The sequence below is a fragment of the Oppia nitens genome, unplaced genomic scaffold (assembly GCF_028296485.1).
Source record: "Oppia nitens isolate AA-2021 unplaced genomic scaffold, nextdenovo-longstitch-racon4-pilon3 scaffold17_pilon_pilon_pilon, whole genome shotgun sequence".
NCBI classification, from domain to species: Eukaryota; Metazoa; Arthropoda; class Arachnida; order Sarcoptiformes; family Oppiidae; genus Oppia; species Oppia nitens.
In genome coordinates, this window is record NW_026533196.1 from 64,731 (window position 1) to 87,814 (window position 23,084).

Sequence of the window (23,084 nt, forward strand, 5' to 3'; positions counted from 1 at the left end):
TTATTAATACAATGACTAATTATCTATTATTCATATGATAACTAATTTGATTTGTTAGTAAATAAACATATTATCAATGATAATGCAGTTTTATATGGTTAGCAAAGTTTAAAGAAATCTAAATTAGTTTATAACAGTAGTAGTAGTAGTAGTAATGTTTTAATAATAATAATATTAATAATAATAATATATAACAATACTGTAATAAATTAATAAATAAGTAAATAACTAAACATAAGTTAAATAATATGAAAATTCACATTTTTAGAGATTTAGGATAAGTTAACGTTTTGTTATTTATCGATAATTTTTACTAAATTTAATTATCACTTCTTTAGGTCACTTCAACTCTATTCCGGATAATCAAAGTCTTCGGGAATCGAAAATTGTTTATTAAGTTCCGAGTCTTCGATACCAAACTTTTGTTTACACCAAGACTTCACAAGAAACACATTATCTATTAATCAGAAAAATTCAAATAAATTTTCACTAATCAACAAAACAAGTGATCAAATAACCCGTCCATCGATTGATAGCTTCTTTTGAAACCTCACAGTCTTTGTTCAATTGTTTGATGAACTGTGGATCGCAATCCTTCAACACTTCCAGTTTGGCTTTCAATTCATTTCTTTTATTCTCCAAAGAGTGCAATTCATTCAACGCCTTTTCCCTTCTTTGCGCTTCTTTGTCACTCAACTGATACTTCTTGAGCTCGATATCCAATTCTTTAGATTTTTGCTTAATTTCACTGATCTTTTGCTTTAAATCTTTGATTTTTTGTTTCTTCTGTTTTTAAAAAAGATTAGAAACAATGAAATAAAATTGAAAATAATTGACCACAAGATTAGTAACTGTTTTGACGGCTTTGGCTGGAAATGACCAGAAGTATGTCGACGAACCAATTTTGTCCGATTCGACCAAATCGTCGGCAACTAATGACTGTAATATGTCTTTAACTGATTGCATAACAATTCCCTTCTCTTTTGGTCCCAATTTCTCCAAATCTTTCAGAAGAAACACATCTTTCTGTTGACAAACACATGAGTTGTTGTCAAATGACTTGTTTTGTCATTCAATGCAAACCTTTTGGTGAAACAGTTCCAGAAGTCGGTGTCTTTTCTCATCAATAGTGAGACCCTTTTTCTTTGACTTTGACATCTCAGTGGACAATGTGGTGATCAAAATGAAGACACAAATTGATGACAATATTAACCAAACAATGAATTCAATCAAACAATTAGTCAGATATTGATTAAGACTTCAATTATTACTCAATAATAGCGCCAAAAGTCATGTAATTGTATAATATATTAACAAATAGTGTACACAATGTCTAAAGTGTCCCCTTTTGTCACCAAAACTGCTATATTGTATGCAATCTATTACTACTGTATATTGTTATGTATTATATGAATGAATAATATGTTTGCAATCATTGCTCTCTATTGGTGTTCATATTAATGACAAAAATAATAAAATATTTAAAGTTTGTATCAATTGATTGATTGATTGAATGATTAGTTGTTTACATTAATTATGAAAATTGTTTATAAATTGATTGAAATGTGATATCAATTGAATTGCTATTTGTTTTGCTATTGATTTGTATTTGTTTTGTGACAAACACTCAATGAATTAACATTTTATTTACCGACCGATCGGTGCAATCATGTGTTTATCAGTGTTTGTCATTTATTGTCTGTTATTTGTTGGCCAACAGTTGCGGTCAATCGATGCGACGGTTGATGTGAGTCCGACACCGATTGTCTTTTATCACGGAATGGGCGATACATCGCACGGAAGTATTTATTCACTGCAGAAGTGGTTGGAGTCAAAGATTGCTGGCGTTTATGTCATGTCTATCCGTATGGGAAACAATACRGCCGAAGACCTAATGAGCGGTTATTTTATGAATCTTAACGATCAGGTGACCGAAGCCTGTCGTCAGCTAACGGCCGATACACGACTGGCCAATGGCTTTAATGCCATTGGCTTTTCACAGGGCGGACAAATTATACGAGCAATTGCACAGAGATGTCCAACAATTAAGATATTGAATTTGATTAGTTTGGGCGGACAACATCAGGGTATTGAATGATTATTATTATTATCACAAAAAACGATATCAATTATCTCATTATTAGGAGTTTATGGTTTGCCTCGTTGTCCACAAGCAAACCATATCTGCGATTTGGTCCGAAAACTACTCAATTATGGCGCATATGAAGAGTACATCCAAAACCATGTGGTTCAGGCAGAGGTTGGTTTGATTTGATATATATATATATATATATATATATAATACAATTGAATGGTAAATGACATGCAGTACTGGCACGACCCGCTTCAAGAAGATTTATACAAACAAAAGAACATATTTTTAGCCGATATTAACAATGAAAATATTCCCCGAAATACCACTTATAAAGAGCGCATTCTTAAGCTTAAGAACTTTGTTTTGGTTAAGTTCTTGAATGACTCGATGGTTGAGCCCCGGGAGTCGTCTCTCTTTGGATTTTATATCGCAGGTCAGGCACAGGATATCTACAAAATGAAAGACACGACTTTGTATACTGAAGATTGGATTGGACTTAAAGAGTTGGATATCAGTGGACGACTTCACTTGTATGAAGTTATTGGAGATCATCTTCAGATTGATATCAAATGGTTTGAAGAGGAAATCGTAAATAAATATCTTAAATAATAAAACTATTTACTAAAAATTGTGATAAATTTTATATTCTGTAATGAAGTGACAAATTAAAAATCATAAACTATTATTATATTATTATTTTTTTAATTAATATAAGAAAATCAAAATTAAAGTGATTTTATAATTTAAAATGATTTATATTATAAAAATTAGATATAAAATTAATAAAAATATTTAAAATTAAAAAAATAATTATAAAGTAAAAAATATATTTAAATAAGCAGTTATTCAACGGTAACAGATTTGGCCAAATTTCGAGGACAGTCAACATTACAGCCTCGAAGTACAGCGATATGATATGAAAGCAATTGAAGTGGTATTACAGTTAAGATTCCCTGCAAACAGTCGACAGTGTGTGGAGTTTGTAGCGAACGGAAGCTATACTTCTGTGTTTCGGTGTCGTTGTCTTCACAGATAATAATGGGTCGACTGTCACGAGCCAACACCTGTTGCAATGCATTCATGCATTTGGGATAAACAGGATCTCTGGTGACAACCATAATGACAGGCATAGAGTTATCGATGAGTGCAAGTGGTCCGTGCTTTAGTTCACCGGCCAGTATGCCCTCGGAATGCATATAAGTTAACTCTTTTATTTTCTATCGATTGAATGGTAAGTAAGTTATAATAGTTAAAAAAGAGTTTATTATAAAAATAAAACAAATTGTTATACCAGTGCTCCCTCTGTAAAAGATAAATATATGTTAATATTATGGTAATTGAAGATATGATTGTTTGAATACCGAGAACAGTTGCGTGATTCCAACCGCGACCCATAAGAAGAAGAGATTTTTGTTGATATAAATCTTTAGCCAATTCAAGTACCTGACAGTCCTGTTCGAGAACCTGTTTGATCTGATCGGGCAATCGTTTTAATCCCTGTATTATTTCGCTCCTACGGGGCTGTTGTGAGATGCGATCTTCACTCATAACCAAAGCAAACATAACTAGAGATATGAATTGACTGGTATATGCCTTAGTGGACGCAACTCCTATCTCTGGTCCCGCATTAATATGAACTCCACAGTGACTTTCCCGACATATACTACTGCCCACAGTATTAGTTATACCAACAATTAAAGCGCCTCTTTGTTTGCAATAACGTAATGCCATCAGAGTATCAGCCGTTTCTCCCGATTGTGAGACAAAGAAGCAGACGTCGTCTCTGAAAATAGGTGTGTTTCTGTCGAGGAAATCACTCGCCAACTCTATCATTACTGGCAATTCTGTCAATTCTTCTAATATCTGTCTCGTCTGTGTATTTAATTTATATAATTTAGATAAACCACAAAACCATAAATCTATAACACTTTATATCAATGAATACTAACAGCAATAATACTGTGATAACTGGTTCCGCAACCAATTAATAGCAAACGTCTGCAGCGTTTGATTTCAGGAATATAGTCCTTAATGCCACCCAAGATAACAGTGTCGTTGTTGTCGAAGTTGACTCTTCCACGCATTGTATTGATGACAGACTCCGGCTGTTCGAAGATCTCCTTCTGCATGAATGAGTCAAAGTTGCCTTTCATTATCTGCTGGATCTCTAACTTTAAGGTTTGTATCTCTCGTGTCAGTGATGTGTCATCGAGTGTACGCTTAAGTCGATGTATTGTCAACACTAGTGATGTATAATAAAATCATTAATATTTATATAAATTACAATACATTTCAAGAATATTATAATTATTTTAGAAAAAAGAATAAATTTAATATAAATTAAATTAAATTAAATATTCGTCTATTTTTTTATCGACAATTTGACAAACTTTTCGGTTCTATTTATTATTCTATTAATACACATAAGAAATCTTAAGTAGATATCACAGAATATAATTAAATAAATACCGATATCTATAACATACCCATAATATTAAAACAACATTTTATATCACTTTCAGATAACTATAATATAATTTATGATTATATTTTGTTTATATACTGTAAATTACATGTACCGGTATATGTAATATATATATATATATATATATATATATATATATAAATCTAATTTAAATCAATAATTTAAATCTAATTTAAATGCATTATATCAAGTAATGTTTCTAATTAAATATCTGTTTACAATACTGTGTATTGTTTATGTAGAAAAAATAGCAATAATTATTTTTGAATAAAATTTGTATGATTACTAATATTTGTTTGAGATTATTTTGATATTATTTAACATTGCTTATACAGTATATTAAAATTAGGCAAATTTTTTATCAAAGTAATTATAATTTTAAGATAAAGCTTATAAAATATCACATGACATACACCCGGCTTCAATAGAGGCCACGTCGTCGTCCTCCAGATATATGACACGATTGGTGTGTTCAATGATAGCACTGGCATCCGATGCAAACAAATACTCTACCATTTTGTCGTCATTCAATGGAGTAAACTGTGTGGTCGACTCAGATCGGGCCAACTTTCCGCCCACAACTGAATTGGTCGACAAACCATTTTGTCGCGGATGAAGATCTATTGATAAGCAAATATTGTCAGTATTAGACTAATTGCTAAATTTACAATTAATATGTTAATTTGATTGAACATATAAGTGTCATGCAATTAGTTAATAAGTTATAACAGACAGAAATCCTTTTAACCGCAAGTGTCCCGAAACCCAAAGCATAGGTTAGGCATATATATACCTTTAACAGTGTCTTTACATCCCTTTTTAGAGTCTGTCAAACATCAAGTATTGTCATCGGTTCACAAAAACAGCAATATAAGGATATTTATAAAGCAATCACAAAAATATAAAATAAAACATGAAATCATTGTAACAAAATAGTGGCTAAACAGTGAAACAATTTGTGGCCCATTAATTGAGCCCACATTTTGTCGAGAAAAATGCCCGCAATTATAACGATATAACAGTGATGACACTTATAATTATATGATCAGCAATCAAACAATCAATACCTTCGTCATCATCAGATATAATGCTATTTTGACGGCTAACCGCCAACCGGTGTTCCCACCGGTCGTCACCCAATGAATTCTTTGCCGTTAAACTCATTTTCTTAATCTCTATTTTTTATTAAAATCCCATTTTATTTAGATGTCATGCAACAGTATTTGTTTGTATATATATATTTGCATTCATTTAATTAAATTTAGTATTTTGGGAAAAATTCAAAAATCAAAGTTTTTTTTGCAAAAATAAAAGTGATATTAAATGCTATGAAAACATACCTTTACTGCTATAAATAATAGGAATGTGGTCTGAGATTAGGTTTGTCTTTGTTTTGATGCCTACAAGTAGTGGACTGCCTCTTCTGGTGGCCACACATTCTCCCGGAAAGTATTTACTTTTGAAGACCAATGCAAACGCCCCTTCCTTTTAAATTAAAAACATTTCAACTGTAATGTTATGTTATGTTAAATAAAAAATTGTATAAATAATAATTAGTGTAATCCATACAAGTTGTTGTATAACTTGTTCCACTAATTCCCTAAACTTGATATTTGGTTGCTTTTTATACAAATGGTGCGCAAACTTTGCAATAACTTCAGTGTCGGTATCAGATTCAAAGGTATACCCTTTTTTAATCTATATATGTTTTAATATAAAATTAATTTTATTAATTTCACTTAAATTTTACTGTTCTTTATAATTAAAATGAAATACCAGAAACTGTTTGACATCTTTATAATTGGTAAGAATTCCGTTGTGAACGACAACAAACTCGTTATTATCACTGGATCTCTGAGGATGGCTATTGAACTCGGATGGCGCGCCATGAGTTGCCCAACGGGTGTGCGCTATACCGATGTGCACATCATAGGTGTGGTCCAAATTGAAGTCACTTCTGTCCCAAATGGCATTCTCAAGAACTCTCACTTTTCCCGGTGCTCTGATAATCTCAATGGCGCCGTCATCAAAGTCAAAAGCAACACCTAAATTACCAATTGGTTATATAATTAATCAATAAATTTTTATCATATGATTACAAAATTATGTAATTAATAAAAAACATCGCCAATAGGTATATATATATAATCAAACCAAACCATACAATACCTGCGGAATCATATCCTCTATACTCTAATCTCTGTAATCCTTTGATAAGAAATTCCAATATTTCGCGACGAGTTTTGGGCTCAAAATAGTTAAGATATGCAAAGATTCCTATAAAATAAATTTCATTATTATAGTTAATTATGATTGTCATATGTTATATAAAATTAATATATAATAGAAAATCTATTGATATTTAATATTATTGTCAGTTAAATGCAATGATATTCTTAATATGAATTTTGAAAAATTGGGTCACTTTTTTAAATTAATTTTAAAAATATGTTTCTTGTTTTTAATATAAATATATAATCAAATAGAAAATCTGCATTCAAATGATATTATATAAATTACTTAATTACCATTAATCTTAGTTTTTGATGTAAATGTTAATTTATTAACAATAAAATATAAATCAAATGACATTCAAAATTTGTTAAGATATTTATTTAAGTTTTAATCTTAATTTAAGTAAAAATTTTCAAATAAAATTATTAGATTAGACACAAAAATAATAAGAATTGAATAATTTTTAAAGATTTTGTTGATTTCCTTGTCCTCAATATTATAAATACTAATAAGACATCGATTATTAATATTAATACGTCTGTATTAATAAACGTGTGTTTCATATTAATTAAATTACTTTTTCTAACAGTAATTCATATAACAAAATATTAATTAGATTTTACAGCAAAAAAAATCTAAAAATATTTTCGATGAAATTTGATACCAGAAATTAAACCCTATATTCATTATAAATATAATTAATTTACCAAAAGTTTTGTTTAAATTTTTTTTATAAACTTGTTTTTATAAAAGCAGAATAAAATATTAATGAAAAACACATTAATTGTCGGATTATTTATTTAAAAATATGTTTTGCTTAAAAATTTTGTCTGAATTATTATTTTTTGRAAAATTATCTCAAAAAACTTTCAAAAATATGCCTTAAAGGCAAACATGTCGTTCAAAAATTAATTTTATGTCTCGAGCGATGACCTAATATCTAAAAATGTTAACATTATATATAAATTTATATATACTGTATACTAAAAATCTGTAGAAAATTGTAGAAATTCAATATTTTAAGATATTTGATATTATTATTATTATTATTATTATTATTAATATTATAATTATTATATAGATATTTAAGAATTACTATATTATAGAAATTATTACTGATATTCAATATAGAAATTTCAATGAATCTCAAGTAATATCGAAACTATTATTAATTTTTATATAATTTTTGATTCATAAAAAATACAATTCATAAATCCATTAATTAGTTATCTAATTTATATCAATTAACTTATATAGTTTAATAAAGATATATTATTTTTAAATATAACATTTAAATTAATCAATTATTACAGAATATTCTTAATTTATAATACAAACAAATATATAAATATAATATGATATAAATTAAAATAAGAAACTTACCGCACATATTGATTCCCGAAATATAATAGCAATTAAATTATTTAAATAAAAATATCAATTCAAATGAAATGACTGTCAGATTCTTGTGGATCGGTGTCGACACCAAAACCATATAACTGTATCAATAATAATGTTTTCATTAAACACTTGGTTTATATAACACATACATCTATGCAATGCATTGAACACATTGGAGGCACCGGTTGTACGCATTCGAGTCACTCATAGTATCGACCAATCATTGAATGCCAACAATTAGTGCACTCAATGGCGATACTGTTATAACACTAATACTAATACATTGACTGACATTCAAATTGACGGAACTCTCAATATATTCAATCAATTTATTGGACATTCATATAGTAATTCATAATTCACTTATTATTTGTCTAAACATTCAAATTTAAGGTAATTATCGCAAATATTTTAGCATTTATACAGAATTTCATATTTTTTTATGTTGTTTTCAATTATTATTGTTTTTATTGTAAATCCTATTTATCTTATTTTTATAAATAAATATTGCAATAGTTTTATCTAAATAATTAAATCCCGATTCTTGAGTATTCAATCATTTCTTCTTTATAATTATTGTTCAAATTGTGTCAATCTATTACATATTAATATTATATTTAATAAATATGATAAGTAAATCTATAGCAATAATATTATTTTATATTTGTGTGTTTAAAAAAAACTTTAATCTTTATATTAATAGTTAGTTAAAAATAAATGATTATTAATTAAAATATTATTATTCTTACGGTACTATAAATATTGTATTATTATTATTATTATATGAATTAATAATTATCTATCATTATTATAGCAATAAATACAAAAAATTATATTTRTATATTTAGAATATACAGTAAATAATAAAGTAATTACAGTATATTTGGATATATATATACTGTTAAATTGTATCAGAAATTTGCAAACATTGTTAGAATAATTTATAAAATTAGTTTTTTTTAAATGTCTTATTAGTAAATACCATACTATAATTTAATATTACAAATTTATCACATTTTATCGTATAATCATGCATTTCGTATGTTATTTTAACTTTTTCTGAGTTAAAACAAATTAAATTATCAAATAGCAATAATCCTCAATCAAGGTTATTGCATACATTTATTTTGTTAATAATTTATAACTTATTTATATAATATTGTGTCTGAATTTACTTTTATAATATAAACTAAATAAAATATAGTTGATTTATAATGCAGTACATTTATACATATAAATATTTATGTGTCAATACATACAGTACAATTACATTAAAGTTTGTTAATAATATTATTATTAAAGTTAATAATGCTTAAAATTTAAGCCTTAATAGTAAAAATGAAATTTATCATAACTGTCAGTCTGACACAAAATTATAAATATTTTTATTATTTTAGCAAAATTTTTAGAATTTATTACACCTTATAAAAGATAATAAAAATATATATTTTATATTTGATTTAAACTAGAAATTATATTTTATAATTACAGTATATATTTTTTAAATATTCTATAAACTATATTAGTTTATATTAAATAATTTTTAAATTTTGATAATGTATTAATTGCTCTAATAAATATAACTTATAAAAGTATGTTTAATAATAAAGCAATWAAATTGAATATATTTATATATTGGTACATTTATATCCAGTTCCTTTTAAATATAATAATACAATTATATGATTTAGTTGTGAATCATTAAAATGATAATGATATGACATATTTTTTATATATATATAGATGTTATCAAATTAAAAAGTATAAACTTATAACATTTGAAGAGAGTATGTCATCGACTATAAGCACAAATTGATGTCATTTCCCTTTCTAATAGATCCTAAAGCATAGCATTAGTGTTTTGTGAGGCTTGTAGTGCCAGCACTTGGATTAAGCAGTGTTGAGCTCAGTTAGACAGTGTTTTGTGTTTACTATGAGTGCAATCGTTATAATATTGTTAGTGAAAAGTAATTTATTATAATACATATTTTAGTTCCTGTATTTTTATTTTTGGGGCTAATTTTATTGTTACATTTATAAAAAAAATAAAATATATATATACTAATAATATATCATAGGAAACTAAAATCTTAAGTTGGTTACCAATTGGTTTTAATTTTTTTATATTTGTTTTTAGACAACTCACTAAATATTTTATKAWTTTATATTTGAATTCAAATGAGATATTGAACACAACAGTATATTTCAAGCATACGTATTATATGTGTATCAAAATATACAATTTATTAATACAGTATACTATTATATATATTATATTAATGAACTTTCCATCTGTTTATTTATTAAACATGTTTTAATGAATGACTGTTTTGTTTTTACATAAATTAAATATTAAATCAATAATTTCCGTTACCCTTCACTAACTAATCGTTTAGTAAAATTGATTTTTGTTGCAATCCGTTTAAAACTTATTGTCTATTTCTAGTTATTTTATTATTATTTATTTTTATATAAAGTTAAATACTGTATATCATTTTAAAGTTTATAAATAAGTTTTAAAAATTTGATAATAAATGGACAGCAATTTCTCTAATCAGGTAATTATCTTTATATAAAACATTAATTTTTATTTATATATTGCTATTGCAATATATTGCTATATACGGTACATGTGTCATATTAGCATGAATTGTATATTAAGTTAAAATTAATTTTTCTAAAAAATAGCAAATTTTAATATTATAAAATCATAGAATTACTTACATTACTTATATTGAATAATTATCGGATTTAACTTATTTAACTAATATGTATTGATGAAATTATCAAAATAATATTTAGATTATTTTTATTTAAATTTAAATTATTGTTGTTAATCAGTAAACTTTGTAAATTATTTATACAATGATTAAATATTCACAATTTTTATATGATCATCATTATATGGTTTATTATTATATTCTATAGTAATATACAATTCATTAAAATCAATATTTGTTTAGTATTTTTCCATTTGAAATATTGAAAAAATGTTTTATCATTTGAATTATTAATGTATTGGTTAATATTGATTATCATTTAGTTTAATACTATCTAATGAATTGTTTGGACGCATCCATATTACAAAAGTATAGCCTAAGTGTTAATGAAATTTAAAAAACTTGACATTGTTTGATGACATAAATACATAAATACATAATGATCCAATGATCATGGTACATTGCTAAATTTAACTAATCAGACATATGTAAGATATTTGTTTTGTTTTGTCATTTTAAATAATATTAGATTAATTAAAATTTTATTTTTATTATGAGTTTTTAAAAAATTATATGATAAAAATGTAATTAAATTCGGTTATAATTTTGGCTAAAATTAACTAAACAGCATATAGAGTATAGGAAACTAATTATTATAAATAAACAAATTATTTATTTTTATTTTATATTTATAGTAATCCAATTTTATGAAGTATTTTTAGATTTATTTTTTTTAWAATTTTATTATTAGTAACGAATAGCATTTGTTTATTTAAAATCTTTAGTTTTGAATACATTGAATACTTTTTTAAAATCAATAAATAAAATGCCTATTGATGTAAATATTAATGAAGTCAATGGTGTTTCAAACAGTCAAGTAAGTAATGTATAAGAATTTTAATGATAATATAATTATAATGATAATAAATATTATACTATTTTTTCATATCTTAGTTATATTTTGTATTTTTATATTTTATTTTAAGGCTTCAAATGTGTTTTATCAAGATAATTTGGTTACACGTGCTAAACGTGCTAAAACATTGGGCAATGAATTCAGGGGATGTACCATATGGTTGACAGGTATATAGATTTTAKTCAATTCAATATWAAATAAATATAAATATAATATATAAATATTAACATTAATAGGTTATTCCAGTGCTGGCAAAACTACAATTGCTTTTAAACTGGAAGAATACCTGTGCAAACATAATGTGTTTACTTATGCATTAGACGGGGATAACATCAGACAAGGACTCAATTCAAATCTTGGATTCAGTGCTGAGGACAGGAGTGAAAACATTAGACGCATAGCAGAAGTGGCCCGACTTTTTGCAGATTCCGGAGCAGTAGTGTTGACCAGTTTTATCAGTCCGATCCGTAAAGACAGGGATAATGCCCGCAATATCCATAAAAAAGATGATTTGCCATTCTTTGAGGTATTCATTGATACACCGCTTGAAGTATGCGAACAACGAGACGTAAAAGGACTTTATAAGAAGGCACGGGCCGGTCATCTGACCTGTTTTACCGGTATTGATATGGACTACGAGAGTCCACAAAATCCCGATTTGCGGCTCCAAACTAATGAACTGACAATCGATGAATGCGTACAACGAGTTGTAGATTTCCTTATTGAAAATGTAATGTATTTATATTTTTAATAATTATTTTTATTTATTGAAATATTTTTTACATTAAAATATCTAATAATTAGTTTCTGATTAGAAATTAATTGTGAACTAAAATAATTATTGTTGAAACATATTATTTGATTAATTTATTTAYCGCTAATTATTTTTGTTAGAAAATCATTTCCAAAGAGTTAACACCAGATATGAATGAACTATTTATACCAAATTCAAAATTAGATGATTACACAGTTCTAAGCAATAGTTTAGTACAAATTAACATAACTGAAGTCGATTTGCAATGGATTCAAGTGCTGTCTGAGGGATGGGCGCCTCCTTTAAAAGTATATAATATATAATAGTACTAACTTAGTGTTTATCACTTACTGTATGCTTTAATTATACATTATTTTAAATTATAGAAATTGTATTAATGTATAATTAAAGCATACAGTAAGTTATAAACACTAATTTAAAATTGTTATATAATTTATGTTTGTTTAGGGATTTATGCGCGAACGGGAATACCTACAGTGTATAAACTTTGGACTGTTAGTCGATAAGGGCATCAAAAATCAAACCATACCTATTGTGTTGGCCATTAGCGATGAGGATAAGGAACGTCTCAATGGCAAAACAAATGTTGCCCTCAAATACGGCGATCAATTAGTAGCCATTCTCGAAGATATTGAGATATATGAGCACCGAAAAGAGGAACGGATGGCTGCAGTATTCAAGACGACCAATACGGGACATCCGTATATCAAAATGATTGTGCAAATGGGAAATTGGTTATTGGGTGGTGATCTTCGTGTGTTTCAAAGAGTCCACTGGAATGATGGACTCGATTGTTATCGTTTATCCCCTCAAGAGATTAAACAGAAACTTAAGGAAATGAATGTAAGTTTAGATTTTTAGATAATTACCGTATTTGAAAAAATTTAACTTTTGTGTTATCTATTAATAGGCCGATTCCGTGTTTGCGTTTCAATTGCGGAATCCCATACACAACGGTCATGCATTGCTAATGCAAGAAACCCGACGCCAACTGCTGACCAAAGGCTACCGAAATCCTGTATTATTGTTGCATCCATTGGGTGGTTGGACTAAGGATGACGACGTGCCACTTAAAACACGTATACTACAGCATCGGGCCGTACTCGATGATGGTGTACTTGATCCGAAAACCACATTATTGGCTATATTTCCATCGCCGATGTCATACGCCGGTCCGCGTGAAGTTCAATGGCACGCAAAGGCTCGTCAAGTTTGTGGCGCTAAATACTATATCGTAGGTCGAGATCCGGCCGGTCTGCCTCATCCCGACACCGGTAAAGATCTATACGAACCTACACACGGGCAGAAAGTACTGCAAATGGCTCCGGGATTAAATGATCTGGTTATCATACCTTTCCGTGTAGCCGCTTATAATAAGAAACTCAAAAGAATGGACTTTTACGATCCGACTAACAGTGCTGACTATGAGTTCATATCGGGTACCAAAATGCGGACATTTGCCAAAACAGGTTTTGCACCGCCAGAAGGGTTTATGGCTCCAAAAGCGTGGAAAGTGTTGTCTGACTATTACAAGAGCTTACAGTTATATTAACCCATTTTTTATTTGTTGTTTTATAAGAAATATCTACTGTATTGTATATTTTGCATATTTTCTAAAAWTCATTATTTAAAAATATATTTACTGCTAACTTATTGTTATATTTAATTATTATAAATAAATAGTTTTATAATGGATAAGTCATATGTGATTTACATTAAAATAGTCAAGATTGTTAAATAYTGTAAAATTTTCTCTTAATTAACTAAGAAATAAAAATAATATAAATATTCAAGCATATATTTTCAATTTTTATATACTGTAYAATATAATATAATATATACTATATATATACAGTATATATACTTTACTTATTTAAATATATATACAGTATATATATTTAAATATTATTAATATATATAAAGGACAGTAAGCGACCCCCATTACCGAACCCCGCATAGGAGTGGCTTTAAGTGTGTATTAATATATATTATACGACACTATTAACGACACCCACATAGGAGTAGCTTTGTGTGTATAGCACTAGCACTGTGTGTGTGACTGTGAACTACAGTAAGCTATACAATACATCTACAGTACATGTATTAACATAACACAGTTAAACACATTATAAGCATTGATATCCTATGTGAGACATAGGCAACACTTTTACAGAGAGTCTTAAATAGTGGCGGCGGAGATGATATTAATTACAATTATATGGTCATCAACACATTGAATTAAAAAGTGACCAAGGGCAATGTTGTAGATAAATTTAAACTAAATAAAATTGTAATTGGTCATTTTTTAATTAATTGTATGATTTGCCAGATAAATGCAGTCGATTATCATTTATAAATTTTTTAAACAGTCGACTGTAAATTATTTAGCATATTATACAATTAATTAAAAAAATGATCAATTACAATTTTATTTATTTTAAATTTATCCATATATCTTGGTCACTTATTAATTCAACGTATTGTTCACCAGATAATTGTAATTAATAGCATCGCCGCCGACGCTGTTTAAGATTATCTGACACTTTCACAAAGTTTTCATAACAATTCAAAACTAATATTTCAAATTATTTGTCGCTATTGTCTCAATATATCATTGAATAAAAATATAATATTTATAATAAAAATTATGATTTAATTTAATTAAAACGGGCCGTAATTACGGGCTTAAAAGTCTTGTATTATATAATTTATATATCAGTATTGAATAAATTCAAAGTAAATATGTTAAAAAATAAATGTTATAAAATAAAAATAGTTTAACGCAGTATTTGTAGTAATTTTTTATATAATCAGTTGTCATTATAAAATAAAAATTTTTACAAATAAAAATTATACTTTAATAACAAACACATAGTTGGTAATGGCCTTAAAATCTATTACAAATAATTATCGATTTCTTTTATCATAATTTTTAATAAACTTTTAAGTTAAAAATTTATTTATAAAAATTTTATTCGGTATTTACAGTATAATTATAATTAAATGTTTAAATTATACTAAAACTAATCCGTATTAGACTTATTTAATATTTCTATTAATTTATTTCCAATTATTTCAAAATTTTTAATAGTTTTTGACTGATTATCTTCAAACATATCGATGGCCTCATCACAAGATTTACCAATCAATGGATCCAAAGGTAAAGTTCCCAAAACTGGAATTTCCTTTTCGAGCAACGCTTGCATTCCATTCTTTGAATGCTTAAAAATAGTCGACTCTTTAGAACAGTTGGGACAGAAAAAAGTGGTCATATTTTGGATGACTCCCAACACTTTCAGACCAACTCTTTCACAAAAATCTATTTGCTTTCTCACATCCATTAGTGCCACCTCTTGAGGTGTCGTCACTATTATGACTCCCTTAAGATTTGAACATTTTTTCAGATATGACACAACAGATAAATGTTCATCTGAAGTGCCGGGAGGTGTGTCCACAACGAGATACTCGAGTTGATCCCAGTCTACATCATTGAGAAACTGTTTAATTATTGTATTCTTCTTCGGTCCCCTCCATATGACCGCATCGTCAGCCGAACCCAATAAGAAACCGCAAGACATKACAGATAAGTTGTCCGTCACATAAATCGGTGACCAACCGGACATTGATTGGTGGACTTCTTCGCCTTCGACTCCCATTGTCTTTGGTATCGATGGCCCGCAAATGTCAATATCGAGTAAACCAACATTAATTGTCTTATCTTTAGCCAGATATCTGGCCAATAGTGTCGATACCGTACTTTTACCAACGCCTCCCTTTCCGGACATAACTAATACAATATGTTTGATAGTCTTTAGTCGGTCGGCGATTTCGGTCACAACAGGATCAGGTCCTGTCTTCGCCTCTCCCGAAGCGCATAGACCTCGGTTTGGACAGCCCTCACACGCGTCTACTTTGCCCGCGTTTGACGACTCAATGCCCGGACAGTGATTGGGCGGAACTTCCATCGTATCAATGACTGGATCCGATCTCTTGAGTAAACAATTATCAATAAATATCATAGACTTTACAACAAACATGTGTTGCAATTATAGTGTAAACAAATAGAGGTCTCAACGCTTGATATAACAGTAGAGATGAATTGAATTGATTTTATTAATCAATTAATTAATGAATTGATTTTAGTTTTGAAAATCATTTCAAATCATATCAATTGATAGCATATTATAACTTAAATAACATTTTATTATTATATGAATGACTATTATTTAACACCCGTTTCGATGATATATCGGGTAATTATCGGACAATTATTGTTGTCAAGTATGGCGTAAGTCATGTACTGATTGACTAACTGTTAGTTAATTGATATTTAAATGCAATGTTTGTGTCAATTGTGTCAACTCTTGTGGTCAACACTTAACAGTTGTGTTGATGACCATTGATGTCCATTGATGTCCATCAGTGCCATACATTTACAGACATTTGTYGATCACATCATTGATTGACAATCACTTTGCCATCAAATCAAACAATTTGATTGACAATTGATTTAATTATCTATTGATTCAAATATTGATTGTATTTATCATACAATTTGCATATAATAGTCAAATACATTGAATTTATGTAAGTTTTGATAATAAAGTAATTTTTTGAAAAAACATTAATTGATTTTCAAATAATTATTGATTTGTTGTTTTCATATCAATTAGTACTTAGTTTTGAAACAATGTCCAGATGTTCATTGAAATGAAGAGCCCATTCATTGATGAACTAATAATAGTCGTCTGACTGATGAAAAATGAATGTCATTTGTGACCAATTGTTTGTCATTAAATCAAACGAAGATATTGATAGTTATGTTATTTGAAAGTGTTTTAAAAGAAAAACGAAAGTCCAAGACCTGGAAGAATGGGTCGACAACCAAATGGTTTCGGTTTAATCAATACTCACTTAAACAATGGCTCTTTATATCTGTTCTCTTCTCAATTATCACTCTTTTCATATTATCTCATCTTATGGACAGCTATTCATTTCATGGGTTTGTTATTGATTTGATTGAATGAAATATAAATTCTGACTAAAAATCTTAATTATCTCGAAGAATGGTAAGAKTGCCTCCAAAACCTAAGTTTAAATGTTATACAAATGAAGATCTGTTCCGACCATCACTACATCGATTTGTGGCCAATAAACATGAATCCAAACTACAATACCGTTTGGAGCCAAAGATATTGCTGTTTGTTGAGACCCAGTACTCAAAACTTGGCAAACAATTGATAGAGTTTTTAGAATCGACACGATTTAAGTGAGTCTTTATTTTAAGAAATTTTTGTATTTATAAGTTTTTTTTGTATATTTAGGTTTAAAGTAGAAACTGTTAGCAAAAGTTTACCGCTATTGACCAACAATGATAAGGGAAGGTTTGCGGTGATTATGTTTGAAAATTACAACAAATACTTAAATATGAATAAATGGAATCGAGAATTACTGGACAAATATTGCCGACAATATAGTGTCGGTATAATCGGTATCGTTCAACAAACCAACGAAAAGTTAACTGATATCCAGTTGAAAGGATTTCCATTGCATATCGATACCGGTGTTTCAATTAGAGATTATCAAGTGAGCCCATCATCTCCTGTATTAAGACTAACCCGAGCGGGTGAAGTGCACTTCGGTAACATTCCGGGTCAGGATTGGGTTGTCTTTCATTCAAACCACACCTCATATCAGCCTTTAGGTCAGGCGTCTCTACAGCACGAGTTGGAGTACTATTTGAATGATGATTTAAATAATGATGAATACAATTTTATTTATAAAAAACAATTAATGACTACTGTTATTCAAGTATTAGTATAATTTGCAATTTGTTATGTAATTATTATATAATTATGTAATTATTAATTAGGACCACGGATTATATGATGGAATACAACGAGTATTGTTTGGCAATGGATTGACATTTTGGATCAATAAATTACTTCTTCTCGATTCCATTTCATTTTTATCTCACGGAAAGCTTATTCTTCCTCTTCAACGATACCTTCTCATAGATATTGACGACATATTTGTTGGCGAAAAAGGAACGCGAATGAAGAGATCAGATGTCTTAGAATTGCTTGACTTTCAAAGACGTCTGAATCTACTTATTCCAGGATTTCGTTTTAATTTAGGATTTTCTGGAAAATATTATCACAAGGGATATACTGAAGAAAATTATGGCGACGACCTTCTCTTAGGTAATGAATATATAATGAATATATTTTTACATTTTATAACTTTTAGGGCGTTATATGTTTGTTAAATTTATTGTTTGTGATAAATAATTTTATCAGTAAATAATAATAATATAAATTTAAATATTATTAGAAAATGTCGATAAATTTTGGTGGTTTTGTCATATGTTTTCCCACACTCAGCCACATCTTTATGATAATATAACGATTTTAGAAAATGAGATGATTGCTAATAAGGAATTTGCTCAGGTAGGTTTTATAAATATATTTTAATTTAATATTTCTCTAAATATAATATGTTTTGCAAATATAGAAACACAACATACCTATAGATTCGGGTTATTCAATAGCTCCGCATCATTCGGGTGTCTATCCAGTCCATGAACCACTATATGACGCCTGGAAGCAGATCTGGAATATACGGGTAACGAGTACTGAGGAATACCCGCATTTACGACCCGCACGATTAAGACGTGGATTTATTCACAGAGGAATTATGGTTTAATTGAATACTTTTATATTAATTAAATATATTAGAATTTAATATATATATATATATACTATAATTATTTGATTGTTATTTAGGTATTACCGCGACAAACATGTGGTCTCTATACTCACACTATTTTTATCGACAAATACCCCAACGGAAGGCATCGTTTGGAGAATAGTATTCGTGGCGGAGAACTCTTCTATTCATTTATATTAAATCCGGTATTTAAATAATTTATTAATTGTAATTGAAATTTGTTTTTATATTTATTGTAATTTAATATAATTATTAGATAAACGTATTTATGACACATTTATCAAACTATGGTAACGATCGTTTGGCTCTTTACACGTTTGAGTCAGTAATAAAGTTTGTCCAGTGTTGGACTAATCTACAACTTTATACATTACCACCCAATCAATTGGCAACTAAATACTTTAAACTTTATCCTGAAGAAACCGATCCTATTTGGATGGTTTGTATTTAATAATTAGGGAAATTACTATAAAAACTAATTATTAATTATAAAATTTGTTTTTTTTATAGAATCCATGCAATGATAAGAGACATCACGCCATTTGGTCGTCCACTAAATCCTGTGATCAGTTGCCCAAGTTTTTAGTGATTGGACCACAAAAGACTGGTTCAACTGCTTTGTATACTTTTTTATCAATGCATCCGACAATCGTCAGCAACTATCCGAGTCCTGAGACCTTTGAAGAAATTCAGTTTTTTAATGGAAAAAATTATTATAAGGGTCTCGACTGGTATATGAACTTCTTTCCGGTGCCTAAGAACTCGAGTCCCAGCTATTTGTTTGAGAAGAGTGCGACTTATTTTGATGGAGAGTTAGTACCAAAAAGAGCGCACGCATTGCTTCCCACAGCAAAGATTGTGGCCATTCTGGTCAGTCCAATCAAAAGAGCCTATTCATGGTATTATCACATGAAAGCCCATAAGAGCTCAGTTGCTCTTAATTTTTCATTTTATGATGTGATTACTGCTAATGAAAAGTCGCCAAAACTTTTGCGAGAGCTTCGCAATCGATGTTTAAATCCGGGCACTTATGCTCAACATCTTGAACGATGGCTTACACACTATTCGCCACAACAGGTGATTATATAATTAATTTAGACATACATTAAGTTATAGTAAAGATATTAAAATTTGATTACAGATAATGATTATCGATGGCGAAGAGCTCAAAGCAAATCCAGTCTTTGTTATGAATAGATTGCAAAACTTTTTAAAAATTGAGCCCTTTTTTGATTACAGTCAACACTTGAAATTTGATCCAAAAAAAGGTTTCTTTTGTCAAGTGGTTCATATGAATAGCACAAAATGTTTGGGAAGAAGTAAGGGTAGAATATATCCACCGATGGAACCGTTGGCTCAAAAGTTTTTGCACTCTTTTTATTTGTCGAATAACATTGCATTATCTAAATTATTGACTCGACTTCACCATCCGATACCTGCATGGCTTGAGGACGATCTCAGCACCGGATATATGTGATAGTCATTAAAGCAATCAGTATCTCAATTATAGGTATTTGTGCCAATAGTAAGCAATTGTTGTTAATTTGTTGTTATAAAGACAATCATTCATAGCTTCGCATCGCACACACATTAAATCAATTATTGGTATATAAATTTTATTATTTGAATTTACATTATTGATCAAATATAGATATATATTTAATATTATAATTGTTGAAATTATGTATAAATAATATTATATAAGTATTTATAAAAGTATACTCATTTAAGTTAGTAATCTAATCATTTAATTTGTTTTATTATCGTAATTATGGTAATTGTTTATTTTAGATTTTTACATTATCTCTATCTATATGTTATTTTTAATTTCTAATTAAATTTTGAAAAACAATATGAAATTTTATATTAATTATTATTTAGTAATATTAATAAATAGATGACGATTATACAGTATAAAAGAATAGCACTTTTATGAATATTTAAAAATATACATTTGACCAGTGCCATTTTTACAAAAAATTATAAAAAATAATTCAGTTTATTGTAATTTTTTAAAACTAAATTTAACTTTTAAAAATTGCAAACAAATTTATATAAAATAGTAACGTTTTGACCAAATTATTTGTGATTTGAATCCGCCCTTCATTTACATAATATTCATATTATATGAATATCACAATTAATTAATTGATAGCTTCTATTATTTAGTCATTTAGTTCAACAAACAAACAAATAGTTAAAAATATAACCGGTTTTTTAGGACAACATTATAATAAATGCTTTAATAAAAAACAAATAATTGAAGAAAATTAAACATTGAATTAGATTTCTATATAATTTAATAAAGAAATTTGATTCCCTGTTATTAATTATTAACAATACAATCGACCAACGATTTACTTAATGTCATATCAGATTTATTTTGACATATAATTAATATAAATTTTTTATCAGTTTAAAGACAATCAGTAGTTTTAATAAAATGTGAGACATTTGATAATTAATTAATTTATAATAATGTGAATTTACAATCATTGAAATTATTAGATTTTTTATGCATATCAATATTAGAGTATTTTCTAAGCAATACTACTTTTAAAATATTTAACTTAAAGTTCAAAGACTTGAAATTAATTTTTATATTGTGTATAATAAAAAAAATTGTTTTTTTGTAAAAATAATTTAAAATATGAATTTTTTGAGTMACTTTTTCAGTGAAATAATGTGTGAATATTTTATAATTAATAAAAATCTCGAATATAATGAATATAAAATCCAATTATAACAATTTTTTTATTTATATTGAAAACCATGATAAAAATCTAGTTAAAAAAATATTACAACTATAACTTCTATAACAATTTTCTTGAAAATAACATTAATTTTTAATCATTTATATCAAATACATTATGTTTGTAAMATTTGTTTTGTGTATAGCCTTAATTAAAATTTGTTAAGTTTGCTTATTTATTAACTTTATATGTAAATACTGTAATTGTAATGTAATAAAATAATAGTTAATAAATATCTAATAAAATAAATATTGTTTTCAAATAATAAATTGTTTTTATGATTAATTTGWATTATTTTAAAAATATATATATATATATATTATCAATTTGATATTTTTAATAAATTTAATATACATAATAACGACGTATATTTTGATTTAATATATGTTAGTATACAATGTTATACAATGTTAATATGATATATGATTWATGAAAATATTTAAGAAGAAGTAYTTATTGGAAATAAATGACTAATACTTAACAAATGTTTCCTAAATATTTGTGTCAATTTTCAAATTACAAATATTGTCGATATATTGGCCACATTCCACATAAATATTCTATACTTTAATTGCTATATAAATAATATTTGTATAAAAATAATCACTTTTTTGTTTTGCACTTGAATTTCTCAAATAATTTTTATTTAATTGTTTGACATTTATTTGCAATCATTATAAGCTAATATAAATAAATAAAAACTTTGTTTGCTATGAATTAATAGAAACAATGCAAACATAAATAGTCAGTTAGTCGTAGAGTACTYTTTAAAAAAATGAAAAATAGTTTATATATCGACAAAAATAGACATTCATTTGCATATAATTTATAATATGGTATATACTGTTGAATATTATACACACATACAGTCTATATAGGACTTAATTGGAGAAGTGTGTTATGAATTTGAGGCAATTATAATAAACAATTTATTGGTAGACTATACTATAATTATAGTTTTAAACATTTTTATTT

The 23,084-nt window shown here is 27.4% G+C and overlaps 6 protein-coding genes across 10 annotated transcripts; 3 read left to right on the plus strand and 3 right to left on the minus strand.

The window, feature by feature from the left end:
* Positions 1-277: 277 nt before the first annotated feature.
* On the minus strand, positions 278-1,358 carry LOC128965289 (meiotic nuclear division protein 1 homolog). The gene is made up of 4 exons (XM_054311937.1): positions 1,084-1,358; positions 853-1,026; positions 519-786; positions 278-457 (listed from the first exon to the last, which is right to left on the minus strand). The coding sequence occupies exons 1-4, from the start codon at positions 1,156-1,158 to the stop codon at positions 351-353; spliced, it is 624 nt and encodes a 207-aa protein (XP_054167912.1). The 5' UTR covers positions 1,159-1,358; the 3' UTR covers positions 278-350.
* A 138-nt stretch (positions 1,359-1,496) lies between these two features.
* Positions 1,497-2,751, plus strand: LOC128965287 (palmitoyl-protein thioesterase 1-like). Its single transcript, XM_054311936.1, has 3 exons — positions 1,497-2,087; positions 2,145-2,260; positions 2,330-2,751. The coding sequence occupies exons 1-3, from the start codon at positions 1,670-1,672 to the stop codon at positions 2,702-2,704; spliced, it is 909 nt and encodes a 302-aa protein (XP_054167911.1). The 5' UTR covers positions 1,497-1,669; the 3' UTR covers positions 2,705-2,751.
* A 149-nt stretch (positions 2,752-2,900) lies between these two features.
* On the minus strand, positions 2,901-8,330 carry LOC128965577 (glutamine--fructose-6-phosphate aminotransferase [isomerizing] 1-like). 3 transcript variants are annotated; one of them, XM_054312286.1, is made up of 11 exons: positions 8,199-8,330; positions 6,750-6,857; positions 6,357-6,625; positions 6,150-6,278; positions 5,921-6,065; positions 5,374-5,406; positions 4,994-5,200; positions 4,045-4,337; positions 3,457-3,967; positions 3,387-3,397; positions 2,901-3,312 (listed from the first exon to the last, which is right to left on the minus strand). In XM_054312286.1, the coding sequence occupies exons 1-11, from the start codon at positions 8,203-8,205 to the stop codon at positions 2,938-2,940; spliced, it is 2,088 nt and encodes a 695-aa protein (XP_054168261.1). In that variant the 5' UTR covers positions 8,206-8,330; the 3' UTR covers positions 2,901-2,937. The 3 variants fall into 3 exon arrangements, with proteins under 3 accessions (XP_054168261.1, XP_054168260.1, XP_054168262.1); XM_054312285.1 differs by lacking the exon at positions 5,374-5,406 and adding an exon at positions 5,648-5,755; XM_054312287.1 differs by lacking the exon at positions 5,374-5,406.
* A 96-nt stretch (positions 8,331-8,426) lies between these two features.
* LOC128965599 (bifunctional 3'-phosphoadenosine 5'-phosphosulfate synthase 2-like) lies at positions 8,427-14,269 on the plus strand. Of its 3 annotated transcripts, none has more exons than XM_054312314.1 (7): positions 8,427-8,609; positions 11,722-11,813; positions 11,923-12,019; positions 12,089-12,582; positions 12,747-12,914; positions 13,075-13,470; positions 13,538-14,269. In XM_054312314.1, exons 2-7 carry the CDS (start codon positions 11,763-11,765, stop codon positions 14,177-14,179), a joined length of 1,848 nt encoding a protein of 615 aa, XP_054168289.1. In that variant the 5' UTR covers positions 8,427-8,609; positions 11,722-11,762; the 3' UTR covers positions 14,180-14,269. The 3 variants fall into 3 exon arrangements, with proteins under 3 accessions (XP_054168289.1, XP_054168290.1, XP_054168288.1); XM_054312313.1 differs by lacking the exon at positions 8,427-8,609 and adding an exon at positions 10,758-10,774; XM_054312315.1 differs by lacking the exons at positions 8,427-8,609; positions 11,722-11,813 and adding an exon at positions 10,724-10,774.
* A 1,381-nt stretch (positions 14,270-15,650) lies between these two features.
* On the minus strand, positions 15,651-16,750 carry LOC128965470 (cytosolic Fe-S cluster assembly factor NUBP1 homolog). The gene has a single exon (XM_054312175.1). The coding sequence runs from the start codon at positions 16,662-16,664 to the stop codon at positions 15,651-15,653; it is 1,014 nt and encodes a 337-aa protein (XP_054168150.1). The 5' UTR covers positions 16,665-16,750.
* Positions 16,751-16,824: 74 nt separating this feature from the next.
* LOC128965636 (bifunctional heparan sulfate N-deacetylase/N-sulfotransferase-like) lies at positions 16,825-20,982 on the plus strand. The gene is made up of 11 exons (XM_054312373.1): positions 16,825-17,214; positions 17,301-17,629; positions 17,693-17,896; positions 17,952-18,438; positions 18,500-18,830; positions 18,961-19,076; positions 19,141-19,326; positions 19,413-19,541; positions 19,613-19,795; positions 19,867-20,433; positions 20,498-20,982. Exons 2-11 carry the CDS (start codon positions 17,394-17,396, stop codon positions 20,831-20,833), a joined length of 2,775 nt encoding a protein of 924 aa, XP_054168348.1. The 5' UTR covers positions 16,825-17,214; positions 17,301-17,393; the 3' UTR covers positions 20,834-20,982.
* The last annotated feature ends 2,102 nt before the right edge of the window (positions 20,983-23,084 follow it).